The sequence below is a fragment of the Citrus sinensis genome, chromosome 2 (genome assembly GCF_022201045.2).
Source record: "Citrus sinensis cultivar Valencia sweet orange chromosome 2, DVS_A1.0, whole genome shotgun sequence".
NCBI classification, from domain to species: Eukaryota; Viridiplantae; Streptophyta; class Magnoliopsida; order Sapindales; family Rutaceae; genus Citrus; species Citrus sinensis.
The window spans coordinates 4,757,062-4,777,383 of NC_068557.1; the positions used below are offsets into that span (position 1 = coordinate 4,757,062).

At 32.4% G+C, this 20,322-nt stretch overlaps 3 protein-coding genes across 3 annotated transcripts; all 3 read right to left on the bottom strand.

The window, feature by feature from the left end:
- Positions 1-6,199: 6,199 nt before the first annotated feature.
- Positions 6,200-7,411, bottom strand: LOC127900249 (putative F-box protein At5g55150). The gene has a single exon (XM_052434847.1). The coding sequence runs from the start codon at positions 7,409-7,411 to the stop codon at positions 6,200-6,202; it is 1,212 nt and encodes a 403-aa protein (XP_052290807.1).
- A 4,224-nt stretch (positions 7,412-11,635) lies between these two features.
- Positions 11,636-12,792, bottom strand: LOC102616651 (serine carboxypeptidase 1-like). Its single transcript, XM_052435430.1, has 2 exons — positions 12,400-12,792; positions 11,636-12,243 (listed from the first exon to the last, which is right to left on the bottom strand). The coding sequence occupies exons 1-2, from the start codon at positions 12,749-12,751 to the stop codon at positions 11,843-11,845; spliced, it is 753 nt and encodes a 250-aa protein (XP_052291390.1). The 5' UTR covers positions 12,752-12,792; the 3' UTR covers positions 11,636-11,842.
- An 817-nt stretch (positions 12,793-13,609) lies between these two features.
- On the bottom strand, positions 13,610-17,327 carry LOC102616361 (serine carboxypeptidase 1-like). Its single transcript, XM_006470431.3, has 8 exons — positions 16,703-17,327; positions 16,286-16,393; positions 15,925-16,199; positions 15,365-15,616; positions 15,074-15,180; positions 14,406-14,492; positions 14,192-14,300; positions 13,610-13,968 (listed from the first exon to the last, which is right to left on the bottom strand). Exons 1-8 carry the CDS (start codon positions 17,265-17,267, stop codon positions 13,822-13,824), a joined length of 1,650 nt encoding a protein of 549 aa, XP_006470494.3. The 5' UTR covers positions 17,268-17,327; the 3' UTR covers positions 13,610-13,821.
- Positions 17,328-20,322: the final 2,995 nt, after the last annotated feature.

Consider the following 20,322-nt stretch of genomic DNA (forward strand, 5'->3'; position numbering starts at 1 on the left):
AATATATCATTCATTCATACGTTTTTAAATCATAAATTAGATTAGAGAGGAGATAATTGTGGAGACAAAATAGGATCCTTCTTTAATTTGTCAAATACAAATTAAGATCTGGAACTTAGCGAAGTTTATGGTGAGTATTGAATTAATGGAATTCGGTGCTCAGCTAAGTATAGCTGTTAATTATATTTTTATTTTTATTTTTTTAGGAAGACATTCTTATAGTTATTCTTTAAATGAATTAGAATAATTTTATATTCTGAAAATAAATGTAATATTTATTTTTTGTTAAGAGCTTAATTTATTGTTATCTAGATTTGAATTTATTTTAATTAATTTCAGTTGTTTTAATGAGAGAATACAAGTGTATGTTTGTTGTGAAAAATTTTAATATACTCGTAAGCGCACGAATCTAGAAATAGAATAGTGGTAACAAGGTCGAACCCACATGGATTGTTATAAATTGAAAAGTCTAATTTAAATCTAAAATTAATATTAATCCTAACCTAGTTGAACAAATTGAGTTTTTAAGGGAAATAAAACTAATTAAAATAAGAAAATAATTAAAGCAAATGAAAATTCAATAAAACAAAAATTACCAAGATTTCAGAATCCACCATTGTTCCAACTAGTAATTATCTAATTATTAATTAATCCTCAATTTTAGAGTGGTAATTCAAAATCAATCTATGTCATCTCATGGATATAACAATTAAATTCAATTAAAATTAATCTTGTGTAGGTTCTTTTTCTGTTTAATAGTATGTTATCTAAACATCCCACGTAAACATATTGAATATCAAATAGTTAAATTTTTTCTAAGCACTCTATGTAAACAATTTAATGAAATACATAAAATCAAAGATAATCATATATAGACTTCATATATCCGTGCATAGATTTAATCGAATATTAATCCTAACAATTAAATGTCCCCGAAGGACTATATAAATATTATAAGTTCATGTATATGTCATGTAAGACTATATACAAATTTTCTTCTCCATATCTCCCAGAAGGAATTACAAAGTGAATATATATAAATAACACATAATTGTTTCCTTGAAAAATTTTTAAGGAAAAAATATGACAATCAAAAGTGTTTGAGTAATAAATGAGGTCATTAAAAAAAATGTTCTTTTTTTTATTTTAACAACTTCTTGACTTCGTTGGCTCATTGTTCTGTTTTCAACTTCTTAGACTTTTAGTGATAGATTTTTGCATGCTTATTTATATTAGATGATTTTCAACAATAGTTTGATATGATAAAATATAGGAATGAGTTGTAAGTAGCATATATATGTATTTGAACTTTTAAATTGATCTCTATGTTTTTATTGAATTCTTGATGAACATTTATTATTATTGTCTTGAATTACTAAAGTCTAATTAATATTCACATGTTTAAGACCATGAATAGTACTAAAGTATTTTTGTGTAAGAAATCAATCCCAAAAGGATTGTAAAAGATTATGATTTTCTTTTATGATCATCTCTCTGAAGGAGCTAAAAATTCATTTATAAGCTTGACGATAATTTCAAAAGCTCAATTAATTCTCTCATTTGAAATTAAGTGGAGAAAAAAAATAAAAGAAATAGGACATGGTTTTATACCGCACATATGCTCCTTTAGTAGCAAATCAAGAGTACCAATATAAATTAATGTATATTTTCTTTTATTAAAAGAAAAAGTATGAATTTTTGATTCAAAAGAAAATAATGACTATAGATCTTATTACAAGAAATCACAATATTGATGATGGACTAGAAGTTCAAATCCAAAATCTTCACAAATTTAGCTCAGTAAATTTGCTATGTAAGCTTAATAATTTTGTGAAAGTTCTCTTACGATTAGAGGAAGCGGAAGCAAAGTGATTTACACTTGGTGAAAAATGAAGATGGATGTTTGGTGGATAGTACAACAATGCACACAATTCTACGAAATAAAAGATATTTCCACAATTTAATATTAGCTAAGGTTAATGTTAATACAATATCTGGTTCTACTAATCTAATGGAAGGCTCTGGAAGAGCTAATATTATGTTATTAAATGGTACAAAATTACAAATAAATGATGTTTTATATTCCAGCAAATCCAGCAGAAATTTACTTACTTTTAAGGATATTCATCAAAACGAATATCAAATTGAAACATCTAGTGAAGGTAATTCTGAATTTCTTTGCATTACTTTTAACTATTTCATGCTAAAAGTATGTACTGGAAAAACTACATTCGCTTTCTTCTTGGCTGTATCATACAATTATAAGAACAGTAGAAATAAACTTTATAATGAACCAGAAGTTCTCTAATCCAAAGATTTTTAAACTTTGGTATGATCGACTTAGGCATCCTGGATCAATCATGATGCGTCATATTATAAAAAATTCACATGGACATCAATTAAATAACCAGATGATTTTTTTATCAACTGAAAGTCCATGTGTTGCTTGTTCTCAAGGGAAATTAATAATTCGACCATCTCCAATGAAAGTAATTCTCAAATCTCCTAAATTTTTAGAAAGAATCCAAGGAGATATATGTGACCTTATACACCCAAGTTGTGGACCATTTCATTATTTCTTGGTTTTAATAGATGCATCAACTAAATGGTCACATGTCTCTTTACTTTCTAGTTGTGGTGTTGCATTTGCTAGATTTTCTTGCTCAAATCATTAGATTAAGAGCACAATTTCATGATTTTCTTAATAAAAAGTTTAGACTTGATAACGCTGGTAAATTCACATCTAAATCTTTTAATGATTATTACATGTTTATTGGAATTGATGTTGAGCATTCTGTTGCACACACTCATGCACAAAATGGTTTAGCTGAATCTTTATTTAAAAGTTTATAATTAATTGCATGACCATTAAATTTTAGATCAAATTTTCCTTTTTTAATGTTGGGTACATACAATACTACATGTTGCATCATTAATTCACATTCGGCCAAGTTTTTATCATACATATTCACCTTCACAACTTGTTTTTGGCCAACAGACAGATATTTCTCATTTGAAAATTTTTTGATGTGCTGTCCTAGTTGCTTCCCCACAAAGAAATAAAATGGGTTTGCAACGAAGACTTGGAATTTATGTTGGTTTCGATGCTCTATAATTAATTAGGTATCTTGAACCTTTAACTGGAGATCTTTTTACTGCACGATTTGCAGATTTCCATTTTGGTGAACAAGTTTTCCCGTCATCAGGGGTAGAGAAGACAAAAACAAATGAATGACGAGAAATTACGTGGCATGCATCATCATTATCTCATCTTGATCCTCGTACAAATCAAAGTGAAATTAAAGTTCAAATGATCATTCATTTGTCAAATATTGCAAATCAAATTCTTGATGCATTTACTGATTCAAGAAATATAACATAATCACATATTCCAACTGAAAATGCCCCAACACGTGTTGAGATCCATGAAGGATAACACACCAAAACTAACGAAAGTAAAGTACATTTGAAACATGGAAGGCCAATTGGCTCCAAAGACAAAATTCCTCGGAAGAGGAAAACACAGAAAAGTTACAAAATGAAATTAGCACTCTTAAAGAGTCATTGCCCGCTAATCAAATAATATTCGTCCCATTGACCCAAAAGAAAAACATTTCCAACAACTAAGAAAGTATAAATTTCTCCTGAAGAGAAACAAAATAATGAAATTATAATTGGTTTTTTTGGTATAAAAAAATCTTGGGATCAAAATGAAATAATTATTAATGATATTTTTTTAATTTACTGTGCCTTTTAATAGCATAAATGATTATGAGGATCCTGACCTAAAAACTGTGGAAAAATATTGACATAGAAATGATTGGCCAAAGTGGAAAGATACTGTTCAAATAGAGTTAAATTCACTCGCGAAACTAAAGTATTCAGACTAGTAGTCCTGATGCTTGAAGATGTCAAACTTGTTGGTTATACGAGGGTATTCGTTAGAAAATGAAATGAGATAAATGAAATTGTGAGATATAAAGCAAGGTTAGTTGCACAAGATTTTTCTCAAAGACATGGCAGTGATTATGAGGAGACACATTCTCCTGTTATAGATGCAATTACATTTCGATTTCTAATTAGTCTCGTAGCCTTTGAAGGGCTTGATGTGCGTCTCATGGATGTTGTGACTGTATATCTATATGGTTCTATTAATACAGATATTTATATGAAAATTCTCGAAGGACTTCAAATGCTAGAAGCAAACAAATTAAAACCTCGTAGTTTATATCCTTGTATCGATTAAAACAGTATGGGCGTATGTGGTACAATCGCCTAAGCAACTATTTATTAAAAGAATTATATATAAATAATCCAATTTGTCCTTGTGTTTTTATTAAAAAAATCTGAAATTAGATTTGTAATAGTTGCATAATATGTTGATGATTTAAATCTCATTGGAACTCCTGTAGAGCTTTCAAAAATAACTTCTTGTTTGAAAAATAAATTTGAAATGAAAGATCTTGGAAAAACAAAATTTTGTCTTGACTTACAAATTGAGTATTTGCCAAGTGGAATACTTGTACATCAGTCAACATACACTAAAAAAGTTTAAAGTGTTTTTATATGGATAAAGCTCATCCATTAAGTACTCCAATGGTGGTACAATTACTTAATGTGGAAAATGATCCATTCGTCCTAAAAAAGATGGTGAATCAATTCTTGGTCTTGAAGTACCATATTTAAGTGCAATTGATGCACTCATGTATCTAGCAAATTGTACTTGACCTAATGTTGCATTTTCAGTTAATTTATTAGAAAAATATAGTTCTACACCAATTCATAGGAATTGGAATGGTGTAAAGCATATATTTGGCTATCTCTGTGGAACAATCGACATGGGTGTATTTTATCCAAATGGATCAAAATCTCCACTAATTCGATATGCAGATGTTGGATATCTCTCTGATACACATAAAGCTCGATCTCAAATAGGTAATTTATTTAGCTCTGGTAATAGTGTGTTGTATCATGGGGATCAATGAAACAAACAATGGTTGCAACATCTTTAAATCATTCAGAAATACTTGTTATTCATGAAGCAAGTCCTGAGTGCATTTGGTAAAGATCAATGGCACAACATATTCGAGAAACATGTGAATTGTCGTCAATTAAAAATAACCCCACAATAATATATGAGGATAATGCAGCATGCATTACTCAAATTAAAAGTGATTATGTAAAATGTGATAGGACCAAGCACATTTCACCCAAATTTATTTATACACATGAATTTCAAAAGAATGGTGATATGGATATTCAGCAAATATGCTCAAGTGATAATCTTGCAAATTTATTTACAAAATCCCTACCAATGATGACATTCAAAAAGTTGGTACACAAAATTAGGATGCGTCAGGTCAAAGATTTTTCTCCAAATCTTGAAGAATCTATGTCAAGATAAGGGGGAGTATACTTATTAGAGAAAATAATTTATTTTGGAGGAAATTTTATATGTTGTACTCTTTTTCCTCACTAGGTTTTTATCCCATAGGGTTTTTCCTAGTAAAGTTTTAATGAGGTAACTCTATATTTCCAAAATTATTCAAGACATCAATGAATAATGTACTTTTTTTCCGTTAATAATTTTTTTCCCTAAGGGTTTTTTTAGTAAATGTTTTAATGAGATATATTTTTTTGTAATGAACATCCAAGGGGGAGTGTTATGAATTTATTAAAATAAATGTGATTTCTTAGTTTTCCCACTATCTCCTATTAATAACCTTTAGCTTCCCTATAACTCTTACTATCTCGCAGGAAATTGTGATCCATAATTTTTCCATTAATTTCACGAAGTAATTATGTAACTATAAAATGAAATCTATCTCTTTATTTTGTACACACAATTGGAATGAATAAAATCATTCTATAATATAACGCTCTTTCATCTTACTCTTTATCTTATGTTGCTTCTTTATTTTGTGTTGCTAGCTAATAGCTTTTCTAACATATTTTTGTTTAAGCAGAATGTGAAAAAAAACAGTTTATTTTTTTTTTAATTTTCTTAATCAAAGCGTATTTGTTTTCGGGTAAAAAAAAAAATATGTATAATGGATCAACAATGCTACTTTGGTAAAAAGATCCATATAAAATTTTGACAAAAGGCCCAAAAACTTACAAGAGAAACAATTACTAGTCAGAAAAATAAAAAAATATGCCATCTGCTGAATGGAGGATAGATACATTATCTATACTCTGATCAGACCTGAAGCCAATTTAGACTTGTAGACGTTGTCCAAAGTGGTAAAGGCCGTCGAGGCCGTTGAATACATTGTGAAGTCATGTAGTATACTCCTATATCCCTTGGATACATGTCATCAACAAAATATATGCAATTTGCTCCAAAATAATTATCTTCTCCATCGCTGCTAACAACGCAAGTTGTGGAATTATTCTCGCCCAATAAAACTGCATTGTTACCTATATTGTTAACCATAATCCACTTTTCCGTCTCCAAATCTAATTTGCAGACTATAAAAGCACAAGTCAACTCGCAAGGATAGCTTTTGTGAGGTATAAGGAATCTTGAAACAATAAACAAGTCGCTGTTCAACTCCACCAAGTAATTGTATCTGGCATTGCAGCAAAATTCGTGTGGTTTAAAAGGCATTGCTTCTGCTGTAGGTGCATGAGGATGATCAAATCTTATACGGAAGATGAAATTGCAACTACCAAGACAATAGAAGTAACCCTTATAAAATAAGGGTCCCCTTGAACGACAGACATCAAAACTATGTATTGCTATTGGATCTGGAGTTCTGTATCTCTTTATTCCACTGCCGCTTTTTACTTTGCAGCAGTTCCGACCGTCATAAAAGTGGGCCGAGGTGTTGGTAAATCGAATATATTGATCATGTACTATACTCGTCCAATTCCTGTCTCCGGGTTTGCAAAAGGCCAATTTTGACGAAACATATAAGGAAGCAAGAACGAGACAGTCTGGATCCAAAGGGCTGGTCGATGTGATCACCCTCAAGCCGTTTAGAAACTGGAGTTGGGTTCCTGGTGGGGGTGGGGGTAACTTGACTTGAGACCTGGTGAAAGGATGTAAGAGGAACATATTTTGGGTTTCATCCAAGCAGCTTACGGTTAGCAGCCATCCATGAGATGAACACGAAACCCATCTCCCCTTTACTTCTGGTAATGGAATTTCGCGGAATTTCTTTGTTTTGGGATTGAAGAAGGTACAGGACTGACGGTTGACGCAATTTTCGTTTAAGTTTCGAAGCAAGAGAGGAGGCAAATTAGGTCTAATTTGGTGATAAAGATCTTTGACGACAGATTGCCATGACGAACAGACGGCTGCACAGACTGCACAGTTTAAAATATCATCGGAATCAATCAGTTTTTGGATAATTACTGATAGAAGTTCATCTGGAAGACTGGACCATGATAGCTGTTGTGGTGCCATTGAATCAATCAACAAGATGGAGCGGAGTACGCTTGAGTATAAAAATTATTAATATTTTCACGCTTATATATAGAATTTGTTGAGACAAATCTTGTTTTCAAAAGGAAACAGTATATAATAAGTTTTTCCTTGTTATATTATAATTACTATTGACCGAAATCTTCTTTCCTAGATCTTCCTGCCAAAATTTGAAAATCCCGATTTTACTTTTTTAAACCTTCCATCAAAATTATTATTATTATTTGAATGGAACATAAATAATTTTAATTATTGAGTGAGGGTAAAAATATCACTCTAAAGAATAGGAATCCCAAAAAGAGACACTATTTATAATAAGGGAATTGAAAATTTTAAATAAAATTAGGTTTCAATTTTAAGTGTAAGCTAAATATTGTTTGATCCAATGAAAGGTTTAGTTTCTTCTCCCATAAAAAAAAATGTATTAGTGAAGTCATCGAGTAACTTTTAATTTTTCCGATGAAGGGTTGTATTAAGTGTAATTTTTTTTTTAAATTTTTTTTAATGTAATTCATATATTTCTTACATATAAAATTAAATAAATAAATTTAAAGGTTGTAGTTCTGCTTTTGATAAAATAATATGGACAAAATATATTTTTTTTATCAACTAGTGCGAGAAAAATTCAACTGCGCCAAAAGATTGAACGTTCAAGTTTGTCAAGTTACATGGAATTTTACGATGAATCTAATCTGAGTTATAATGGGTGCATTTATAATTATTTATGATTAAAATTTAATTACATTTTTTTTTTCATTTAATATCTGCCAATCATATACAATATCATAAAAACTTAAAAGCTCAGCACAAAGTTCGTTTTACCACCGAATCTAAATCCTAGACTGGCTGTATCTAATACATTGCAATAAAAATAAATTGAACAAAAAAGGATGAGCAGAAATATGCTCACAGAACAACCGATTTGAGATCATGGAAGCAAGTACTTATAATTTATTATTGAAAATGGAAGTAAAGTGAGGAGAAGCAATTACTTCAATTTCTTCCTGAATCTCATGGTTTAGAGGGAAGAAGAATTCCTTGAAGGAATTCAGGAATCAAAGTGAGTGCCGAGTGCTCGTTCTGGTTGGTACCGTGGAACAAGATGTACATCCAGCTCCTCTCACTGTAACTAATGTCAATCCTTGGTATGCCTCCACGTTCTCTCCAACCTGTTATTAGGGATTGCAAAAATCCCCACGGGGACGGGTATTCTTGGGGATTTTCCCCATTCGGAGAGGGTACGAAGATAATTTTATACCCGATTTCTTATTCGGAGAAGGGATGGAGAAATTATTTTACTCAATTTTTTATTCAGGGAAGGGACGGGGATGAGGTGGAATCCCCATCCCCTCCCCATTTCCCCTATTTTAATTTTTAATTTTAATTTTAATTTTTAAAATTACTAGTAAATAAATAATAAAATTTGAATTATATTATAAAATTATAAATATTGGTAAAAATAAAAAATATCAAAATATTTATATTATTAAACTTTTAGGCCTAATTAACTAATTAAAGTCTTAAATTTTTATTTAGGACATTAAAAAGGCCAGGTAGATTCTATTAGCCCAAAAATTTTGTTTTATTAAAAATATTAATTAAATATTCACATTTATTTCATTTATTTTATTGTCGATATAAAAATAAATTCCTTTTCTTTTTGTTGTAGGATTATGAAGATTGACAAAGATAATTATTTTGATAATTTATATTTTGCATGTGATTTTTGTAATGGATCAATGTTAATGTAAGATATATTTTGAACTTTACTTTTATTTAAATTTTTTATTTTAATATAACTAACTCAAAATCGAAAAAAAAATGTATTAGTTATTCGGAGATCGGAGACTTTCGGGGATCCCCTGTTATTATTCGGGGAGGAGATGTGGATTCTTTTAAGCAATTCTGACAGGAATGGGGAGGGAACGGGGACATACGCAAATATCGGGAATGAGTACGGGGAGATTGGTCCCCTCCCCTCCCCTCCCCATTGCCATCCCTAACTGTTATCATCAAATTTAATTTCATCAAGTACTCAACTCTTCAACTAAATAAAAACTTAAAATTCTAGGCTTAAAGTCTTGTAAAAGGTAAGACAATTTTTTCTTTTTGCCGTCGTTATTGGTGTACTATGGAATTTTTACAGGAAGATAGGGGTGTTAATTGAGTATCTAGATGTCGCAACTAGTACAAGTCCGTCTAAATCACCACTGAAATTGTACAAAACAAATAACAATAAATAAAGTATTAATCTCGCTATCTCTTAAAGTTGTACAACTCTGAATCTGTCTTTAACTAGCTAGTTGAAACAATTACTTGTAAATTGAAACTCTAATGTGTTGGGAAATTGATTGGTGAAACAAACACGTAACTAAAGTGAAATTGAGAAATAATAAGATAACATAATCACAAAGGACACAAAAAATTTACGTGGTTCGGTTTTTAGCCTACGTTCACGGACAAAAATAGAAGGAAAATATTTTACTAGTGATATGAGGATTAAAAGTATTGTAATATTTTGGTTCACTATTAGAACCCTAATAATGGTGTGGATTAGCCTATGTAAATTAAAGACACCTCTATGTCGTATAGATTTCATAATAGTCTTAAATAAAGTTATCATTGAATTTTTCTTACAGCTGCAATCCTTTTCACTGGATGGACAATCCCATTATTTCCCTACCGCTTATCAAGAATTTCACGACAAGTGGCATTATGTGGTATCAGAGCTATTGGTTGTATTTTTTGAGTCGGGTACTATTCAGGTAAACGGTACTGTTCACGCATATTGTACTATTCACCAAGGTATTATTCATGCATATGGTACTGTTCAAGTAGGGAATAGTGGTGTGAGTGGAGTAACTGTGTGGTTTTGTACATGTCTAGGAAAGTTCTGTCACAAAGGTGATAAGTACTTAAAGAGTCTGGGTATTAAGTGGGACCATTGTAATCCCTCTAGTATTTCCTGGGAACATTCCTGGTGTGCATTTTCACACATACTCACAACTATCCGAAGTGTGGTACACTAGCCTCTGCATGGTATTTATCAACAAAATAACAGCAAAGTTCGAAATTGAGAAGTTCGACGGGAATAATTTCTCGTTGTGGAAAATGAACGTGCGGAGCTTCTACTTCAAAATCTACCTAATTCGTATGATCAACTTATGATCAATTTAACAAACAACAACCTAGTAGATATTTTTACCAAGTCAATCAACATTGACAAGTTTGTATGGAGTAGATCCTCTTGTGGTCTTGCAGAAACATAAGTAACATGAAAATGGCGAAGTAGAAAGAATGATGTGGAGATTGATTGATTCTCAATCAAATCTCCAAGTAAAAGAATTGTTGAAAAAAAAACAGAGAAAGGTGAGGCACAACTTCTACAAAAACGGTGCCCCTCCTTTTCTTTTTTTTTTTCAACAATTCTCCCACTTGCAGATTTGATTGAGAATCAATCAATCAGCTAAATACGAATCGCTAGACTGAAAAAAAAGGAAATACAAATTGAAACTGGTAATTCCAATGTAGGAATAAAATAATGTAAACCTACTTAAACCTAAAATATGTTTAACTGTGTCCATTTAAAAAAAGAATTAAAATGGTACAAAAGTAATTTATTAAGATGGAATCGAGCAAGCAAGGTAAGGGTTAAAAAATTAATTTGAGTTTCATAAATAAATAAACATTTTTTTTAAAAAAAAATTGGCATTTCGTTTGGTACGTACGTGCATCCAGTCCTGTTAGTGGGTGCTGCATGGAAGGCTATTTGAACCTCTCGAATATGTAGGTAAGCGTCCACGATGCGGTCGGTGCAAGGGTCAAAGTTATGGACCAATTTGAGCAGAGAAAGATCAAAGATTAGTTTTGTACACGATAAGTTTTGATCAATTTGCAAATAGTGATATAATTAAGAAAGACTTGCAGAGCCAAGGGAGCCATTTCCGAAAGTAGGGCTAATGCAAATTGGAGCACAAATGTTGTAAATATCAATATCACCGATCTCATCAGCGGCTTCGTCACGGGAGTCGGAGCATTCTTTAGTATTTCTGCTTTCATTTACAACTCACAGTGAGTGAAAATTCTTTTTTGGTTTTCGTCCGAGTTCAATGCATGAGTCCAAAAATTTTCGTATATAGCCGTTAAAGCAACGGCATCATCAATCCATCCATTCCCGATCTGAAATAATAATCTATATACCCCGATCAAATTAATACCCAAATCATTTAAAAAGCTAATAATTGAAGTTAATGCATATAGAATAATCTATTAATTAAGTGGACTGATCACATCAATTCCTTTGAGGTTGATAAGGTACTTTTAGTATTTTTGCTCCTCTGAAGAAAGGTGCATGCAAGCTGTGACACATAGTGACCGCCAAAGCTCTCTCTCCGGCTATGTAAAAATCCTGGTTTAATATTGCGGGAACCTTTCAAGCCACTTGATAAGAAAAGGTATATTAATCTTGATCATTGAATTTGTCACCATTAAGCTTATAGTCCGAAGTTGTACTTGAGTACCAAAACCCCACCCCCGCTGGATTCCAAGAATATCACGTTTGCCACTGCATACAAAAATTGTTTGTAAACATAACATACTTTTTTTCTTTTTTTTTTTTCTTTTTTTGATAGACATGACGTACTTAATTATATATAACAAATGAAAAAAATATATATCAGGTGTAAACAGCCGTAAAGTTTTATCCCCATTATTCCATGCATAATTGTTTCTGAAAAGCGTTTTTCCATCTTTATTCATTCTGAAGGATCCTGATTCGGTCACGGCTCCATATGCCAGAGATGAACATCCCGGTCCTGTCAATAATAATTCAAAGCATTTTTCAAGAAGTGTTTTTAACTAACCAATATCATTATGCCCCAGTTTGTACAGAAAAATTATAATATAAAAAAAAAAGCCAGTGAAAATGAATTTAAAAGGGCAGTAGTTGGGGTTAATGTATACATATATACCTCCATCGAGCCACAACAAAGAAGGATTGGTGGAAGAATTCTGTGGGGATTCAGCAAAATAGTAGAAGAGTGAACGTCCACTCTTGGGATCAACCGTTACATAGCCGGAGTATTGGTCAAAATCAACACCGTTAGACTGGCCAGGCAGCAATTTAATCTTGTCAGCTTGCATTAAACCATTTTGCTGAGGCTTAATATAAGTATTAGCAGCTGAATAATACTCTTTTTCATCAGCTTGCAGTTCAGCCAGAGGACAGTCTTTCAACCTCTTGGACTTGATCAGTTTGTCAAGACTATCAGCTTGATTGGCTTCAGCGAATGTAATTAGTAATATTAAAAGGCAAGTAGACATTAGTAGCCATGAAAGTGAAAACACTGCTATAATTTTCTTCATCTTTAATTTTGCAGTGTGTAATTAAGTCGACACACGATGTGTTAAATATAATAATCAGAATGAATGGTAAAAAAATCGACGTTTCGGATTATTGTGCTTTGGGAGATTCCGGGTCGTTAATTATGATTTATATTAGTAATAATACAAAATTTGGCCGGCATTTTTTGTTTTTGAATGTTATTGAATTAAATGGTTGGGAATGTTCTGCTTATCTGTTTCGTTTATCTACTTGTTCCACACTTCCACTTCACCTATAGTTGTGCACTCCCATTCGTCTTCTCTTTGCAGTTTACTTATTTTCATATATTTCTGAATAGTTAAGGCATTGAGAGGAATGTTCACCACGCAAGGAATTTTAGAATGCATCAAATATGATACAACTATTAATGCATGTATGATATGTGTAGTTGAATTTTATAACTACTAATTGCTTGCTGATTCTTTAAAGGAAATGCACATATATCACAATATCATTTACTTATTGTATGACTGACATGGTATCTTAGAGATAATCTGTAATTTCTCCCATCACACATTTTATAAAATTAATTTTTTTTAAAACTGACTTTGGCAAGGACATAAATACAGCCTAGGGGATATAAGAAGCCTTACCTTATGAAAGAAATATAACATTAAAAAAAGAAAAAGAAAGAAAAAAAGATTGTCAGGAAGAAATATTCAAATAACCATACTTACTGAATCTAAATTTTGAAAAACCCTTTGCATTGATAGGAATTGGTGTTTCATTGTTAATTTGTTATTGATTATATGTCAATCATATCTTGTCATTTTGCAACCAAAATTATTAGTATCAAGTTCAACAAGCTATTCAAACCTTTATTCTCTTTCAAGAAGATAACGACAACAACAAACCTTAAAGCTGTTACATCATATGTAATTGAATTATTGAGTGAAGACTACTAAATGAATTTGCTTGAAATTCTTAATTATTAGCTTGCATATGTGTTATTTCTACTTCTTCTTCTTTTCATTTTTTTTTGGGGCTTATTCAAAGTTTGAGACAGCGTTCAGGACTCAGAAGGAGGGAGGATTCCTTGAAGAAATGACGCGATCATAACGAGTGCACGCTTCGGCTGGTAGCTTGGAACAAAATGTCCCGCTCCTCTCACTGTAACAAATGTCAATCCTTCATATCCCTCCACGTACCCTCCCACCTGTCACCAAAATTAATTTATATTTATGTGAACAACTACCGTTGGACAAAATATATAAATTATTTTTGTACAACTAACGTTACATAATAATATTAGTGGAAAGAAAATATCATATGGTCTATATGATATATTTTAATATTTTGTATTTTCATCTAATCAATAGTCATACGTTACATCAGTTCACACAAAGAGTCCGAGATTTTAGCGTTATTGTAAGAATTACCTCATTGGCGTTGATGTACCACGGATACCAAGGCGTCTTGATGGGAAGGTTGAGGCTTGATATCGAGTATCTGGTTGATGTAATTGGCACAACTCCATCTATGTCGCCGCTGTAACAAATTAAAGGCAATTACATCCCGCTGCATGCTCAATGCAAGATACACACACACACACACACAGAGTTTCTCTTATTAAGGTGATAATATTATGCTTGCCTGTAAATCCACACTCTTATGCCGTTAGCCATGAGATCCTTGATGAGCGGTAGGACTGTCGGAGGACTATCAGTCCAGCCAATAGCACTGCGAATGTTACAGCAAGAGTTAAAATATAAGTTAATTTACTTGAACCGTAAAGCAAAATGTTGAGTTGTGTCCCACATTGGCTAGTAAATGGGAGATGCTTGGATTTATAAGGTGGTAGGTCACTCCACTTAAAAGACTAGTCTTTTGAGTTGGATACCTAGAAATCTTATGCTAAGTCCCCCCAACACAAAATACTATAGAAATAGAGTGATAACAGAAACAAAGTTGAAACTGGTGCTGATTTACTAAGTTTTCAATTGAGAAACCGACACTAGCTTTAACTTGTTTCTATCAGCATTCTGCCAAATTTTTCTGTTTGAAAGTCATCGCTCACTTAAACCATAGACTTTTGTCTCATATTGTTATCCAGCACCTATAAGTTTCGAACTACATTTCTAAATTATTTGGAAAACATTTACAATTGTAGATAGAAAGTTCAAATGATTAAAATTGAAGCTTTTTAAGGCACCGTATCAAAATTCAAATACAGCAGTGAAATTGAAGTTTTTAAGCTTTTAAGGCACTGTGCCACAATTCCAAGAGTAGCCTTAAGCCGGTGCATTATACGGAATGCATACCTGCAACTACTCCATTTTGTAGGATTTACATGAAGAGCGGTTTGAACCTGTGGACTATTCAGATAGGTATTCACATAGTCGCGTGAGCAGGGATCGAACTCATTGACCTGCAGATGACGACAGAGATTTTAATGGACTCAATTAATTCCTACTGCAATTAGATAATTACCAATTAATTATTAGTTTCAATTACCTATCGATCTTATGGGGATAGGGATTGTCCAACAACAATATTTAAGTTTTGACGATTGCTATTATTTAACTATATACAGGCTGTTTATAATGACTTACTGAACCAGATGGATTTCCTTGGGTACCAGTCCCGTTGCAAAATGGGGCATAAATATTGTAACCAAATATATCTCCTATCTCGTCCGAGGACTGAGATAGAAACTTGTCACATTGTTCCGTACTATTTTCACTTGTAAAGTCACAATATGTGTGGATCCCTTTGTAGCTTTCATCAGAAATTAAAGCATGGCTCCAATAAAAATCAACGGCTCCCCATTCATCAGTAGGATCGTTTAGCACTCCATTACCAATCTGAAATTATTAACATTGCAATTCAAAAAGTTATATACATATTGAAAAGAAAATACACTGCAAAGCAAAACTTTAAGATAGAATAATTCTCGGGTAAGATGTTTCATTTTATTAAAATCAAGACGCCATTAAAGCACAAAATAATAGAAACTACATGAATAAAAGTTATGTTTTTTTAATATTTTAATACATTGATGTTAGTAAATTTTTTTTTTACCGTTTAATGGTGTCCCTATTTAATTAAAATGAGAATGTCCCCATTAAAGACTAATTGTTTATATACATAGAGATCACTAAATCATGCATACCGCAACTCCTTTGAGATTGATTATAGTTTGATTTGCAACTTTGTTGTGAGATACAATGGTGTCTGCAAGCTGAGGGACGTAGTGACCGGCGTAGCTCTCACCAGTAATGAAAAAATCTCTATTTTTATATTGGGGGAACCTCTCAAGCCAGTTTACAAGAAAGGTGTAAGAATCAGCTGCAGTGCTGTTATCACCTGCGTGATCATAGTCTGAAGTTGTATTCGAATATGAAAAGCCTACCCCAGCTGGAGATTCCAGGAATATTACATTTGCCACTGCCATTTAAAATTATTGTAAGTTTTTTAAGTAATAAGAAAATTGATTTGATTACAAAAGAATGAGAGTTTTGCTTAGTGCTTACCATTGTTCCATGCATATTCATTTTGGAATAGTGTCTTTCCGTCACTATTTACTCTGAAAGGTCCTAATTCAGTCATGGCTCCGTTCCCAAATGAGGAACATCCTGGTCCTGCAAATTTCAAAAAAAAAAAAAAAATCAGTATTTTGGTTATGGTTATTAATTTCTTTAATGAAAAACAATATTTCTCCTGCAGCTGCCACAAGGGCCTGGTCGAATTGTTTTCAAGTAATTTTATTCAGTTAGTCCTGGAATTCAAATCCTGAACAAGTAGAGGGTTTAAAAAAACAATTTTGACATTCTGCCATTGTATTTCCTCTCTTTTAAAGTGAATAAAGCAAAAACTTTATATATGTATATGTGTACATACATATATACGTGTGTTTGTGTATGTATATTGGTTCTTATTGATGTACATACCTCCATTTAACCACAAAACCAAGGGATTTGTGGAAGAGTTTTCTGGTGACTCAACAAAATAGTAAAACAAGGCTCTTCCGGCTTGTGCATCAACAGTCACATATCCTGCGTACTGATTAAAGCCGATGCCATTTGGTTGGCCCGGCAATGCATTAATCTTGTCGTGTTCCATTGAACCAGTCTGAGGCTGATAAATACTGGATCGCACTGCTGGAGAATACTCTTTCCTGGCATTAAAATTAATAATCTTTTTGAAAGACCGTGGCAAAGCTGCAGGACTATTCTTTGACCTACTCCTTGATTTGATCAGCCTTTTAATAGCGTTGTCAGCCAGCTGATGATCATTGGCTTCACTAAAGCTAAGTGATGATGCCAAAAGGGTTAAACAAAGGGCTAGAAGCAGCCTTGTGACCAATGTTAGCTTCATTGTTTCTTTTTTTTGGTCTCCTCCTTTACAAATGACATGAATGCATGTGGAAACAACATGTATAAATAACTTGAGGAAGTACGTCGACGGTAAAATTGAGGTACAAATTTGACTTGGTTTCTTGTTCTGCCGGAACATACCACAAAGTCACAGGCTATATATGTGGTCCATTTTAGAACCTACACAAGAAATTCGGACCGGCCGGTTAGCTTTGTAACTTTTTATGTGACTTCTCTGGCTGGAACTGTTGGATTTATAGATATTGTTATGCAAGTGAAAGTAGCAGCGGAGTTGTCATTATTTTGAAACATTACATTTCTTATGGAAAAAATAATAATAATTTGCTTAAAAAAGGTTAATATATTTTTGCCAGAGGAATAATTTGCTTCGTATGTGTTTGTCTGTATGTGCGTGTAAAACAGATAGTGGTCATAAGGAAAAGGCTGATATTATAAGTACTTAATATTCACAGGAAAAAAAAGTCAGACGAGGTTGAATGCATGCTTGGTAATTTTCAGGTAAATGAATATTTTATCAACTGGCTTAGAAATTATCTTTGTTAGCGATTTATATTTTCGAAAGTTTTGCTCTAAATGATGACGGAAAAATTAAATATGGATCTAAACTGATAGATGAATATTAGGCAATAGTTGTGACCAATTATCGGCGAATAAGGGCAACGGCTCCTAACTAATCATAGGCAAATAAGGTGACACGTGTGTATAAACTCATCACATGCAATTCACCAAAGGTTTCATTGAATGTCACGTGAATTTTATGAAAAATGCTAAGTGTGAAGAAAGACGAAAGAAATTAAAAAAAAAATAAAAAGAGAGAGAGAGTGGGTCGATAAAGAGAGAGGTCAAATTTCTCTCATCTTTCTTACATTAAGCACCACTTGAATTTTATTGTTTCATAATAAGTCTTGATCCATAAAAAGAATCGATAATCATATTTTGGTTTAGAGTGTCATTCACGTGTAAATATCAAAGGCAAATAACGAAGCTTTCAATTTTTTCTCCTCTCCTCGTTTTATCTGACATTTCTATTGCTTTTCTTAGTATCCGAATAAACTACAATCTCAAGAAACTAATGAAGGACATTTTGATACTTCATTATGATTGAGTATTTGCCAATTGCATTGCGCAACATGGGCAAAACTATTCATATGTTAATAGGAAGTGAAGTTATGAATAGAATGTACATAGTAAAAATAATTAGCTTTATAAATGAATAGTTATGCACAATCGTTAATTAAATTAGGTAATTTTTTTTTGTTTTGAAATATGAATGAGTCTAAATTTTTTAAAAATTTAAATTGGTTTGAATATGAATATTTTAATAATATTATATATATATATATTAGAATATAATTGACATCTTGTTTGTTTTCATAAATAAAAACATCTTAAATATGGTTATTTAATTTTTATATCCTTACAAATCAAAACAATAAAAAGAATTAGATTTCATAATTTAAGAAATAAATATATTTTATAAAGATTTTTTTGAAGGATCCAACTACTTTGCGTCAGACCCAGTCATTTGTCTTTTAATAAATGCGCCTTTGGATAACCAATAGAGGAATTTGAGGGCTGAGATTTAACCATTGGAAAATGGGTAACTGGCTGAAAGAATAGTTGCCCGTTCGGTATCACAAATTAAATCATGAAAGAAATTGCAAAACAAAACCCAAGCCTTATCTCCTCATCCTGATCGAAATTCACAACTCCCTTTCTCTCTCTCTCTCCGTCACAGTTCTTCAACCATAGTTCATCACAGCTCTCTCTCTCCATCACGGTCTTTAACCAAAATCGACTATTGTTGTGCCTCTGCTTCTCTCGACTGGTGCTATTGATGCGTCTGTGATCTATCTCAATTGGTGGTGGTGGTGGTGCTGCTGCTGCTGCTATATCTCTGCTCGGTCTCAACTGGTATTGCTGCTGCTCTCGCTCTCTCTCTCAGGTTGCTCCTATAATGAGATCTAAGCATATATGTTGAGGATCGACATTGGCTCACTAGTATTATTCTTCTATTTGGGTAAATTTTGAGTAATTATTATTTATCTTGTGCTCTGATTTCATTATTCTTATATTTCCAAGCTTCACTTGTCCCTGCGTTTTAAGGAATAAGAAGAGAAAAGCAGTGTAAGAGAAATAATAAGAGTGGAAATGGCAATGTTGTCAATGAAGAAGAAACCTTTCATTTTTGCTTTGGTTCTGTGTCTTATTATGGATATGGGATTTGGTGTTGTGTCTTTGTTGCAGAGTTTTGAGAAAGCAAGTTACAGTCGTGGGTTTAGCAAATCTTTTGGCGAGATTTTTTATACTTCTAATTATGGAATTCTTTAACTCACTAACAGCTTGGCTTCTACACCTCAAATGGGGTAAGGGCTTTCATTTTTTTTTTTCATGCTCCAATTTTCAAGGATTTAACTTAATAACTACAAAAGGATAAACTTGCATATCATGGACCTTGGTGGTATAAGGATTTTGGTATTAGTGGGATTTTGGATTATTCTGGAGTTTGGTGTACCTTTTGAAAGGTAATTTGGTTGATGCATGAGTATCTTGTGTCACATGTCCAGGAGAAAATGTTAATATGTTTGATTTGGTTTTTGCTTTCCTGTTTGTGTCTTGCAGTTGGAATTTTTTTGCTTGCAATATCAGTGAAGCCATCATTAAAGAAATTGGTATTTGTTTGTTAGCTCATATAATTCGTTTGTTTTATTATATCATACTGAGAAGCAATTAACATATTGGCAATGACAATTTGGAAAGTCTTGTTATCGAGAATAAGAGATAAGCACATTAATGCACTTGGGTTACAAAGAATTTGAATGAATGAGGGATGATTCTAAAAATAGTGCAATGGCAAATAAATAGCTGAAAATTGAAATGGAGTTGGCTGGGGAGAGCAAGAATGACTTCTATCAAATAGACTTGATTAATTTAAATGGCAGATACTCATTTGAATTAATCTTTATTTTACAACTATGGGGCTTGCATATCCTTAGTTTTTTAAGAAAGTGATTGCAATGATGATGATAATATTGATTCTCATTATGTCTTCACGATCACAAGTTTATTTTTTCAAGGTACTTGCATAAGCTTTACAGGTTTACTGTATAAAATAATTAGAGGTAGCCAATGGGCCGGACGGCACGAGGCGCGGCACGGCGCGAGCACGTCTC

Coding starts and splice junctions, on each gene's coding strand:
- LOC127900249 (XM_052434847.1), bottom strand. CDS start 7,411: ATGGCACCACAACAGCTATCATGGTCCAGTCTTCCAGATGAACTTCTA.
- LOC102616361 (XM_006470431.3), bottom strand. CDS start 17,267: ATGTTCCGGCAGAACAAGAAACCAAGTCAAATTTGTACCTCAATTTTA. Junction 15,617..15,924: donor TCAATCTCAAAGGAGTTGCG/GTATGCATGATT, acceptor TAATAATTTCAG/ATTGGTAATGGAGTGCTAAA. Junction 15,181..15,364: donor AAGGAAATCCATCTGGTTCA/GTAAGTCATTAT, acceptor CGTCATCTGCAG/GTCAATGAGTTCGATCCCTG.
- LOC102616651 (XM_052435430.1), bottom strand. CDS start 12,751: ATGTCTACTTGCCTTTTAATATTACTAATTACATTCGCTGAAGCCAAT. Junction 12,244..12,399: donor TTTGTTGTGGCTCGATGGAG/GTATATATGTAT, acceptor TATTATTGACAG/GACCGGGATGTTCATCTCTG.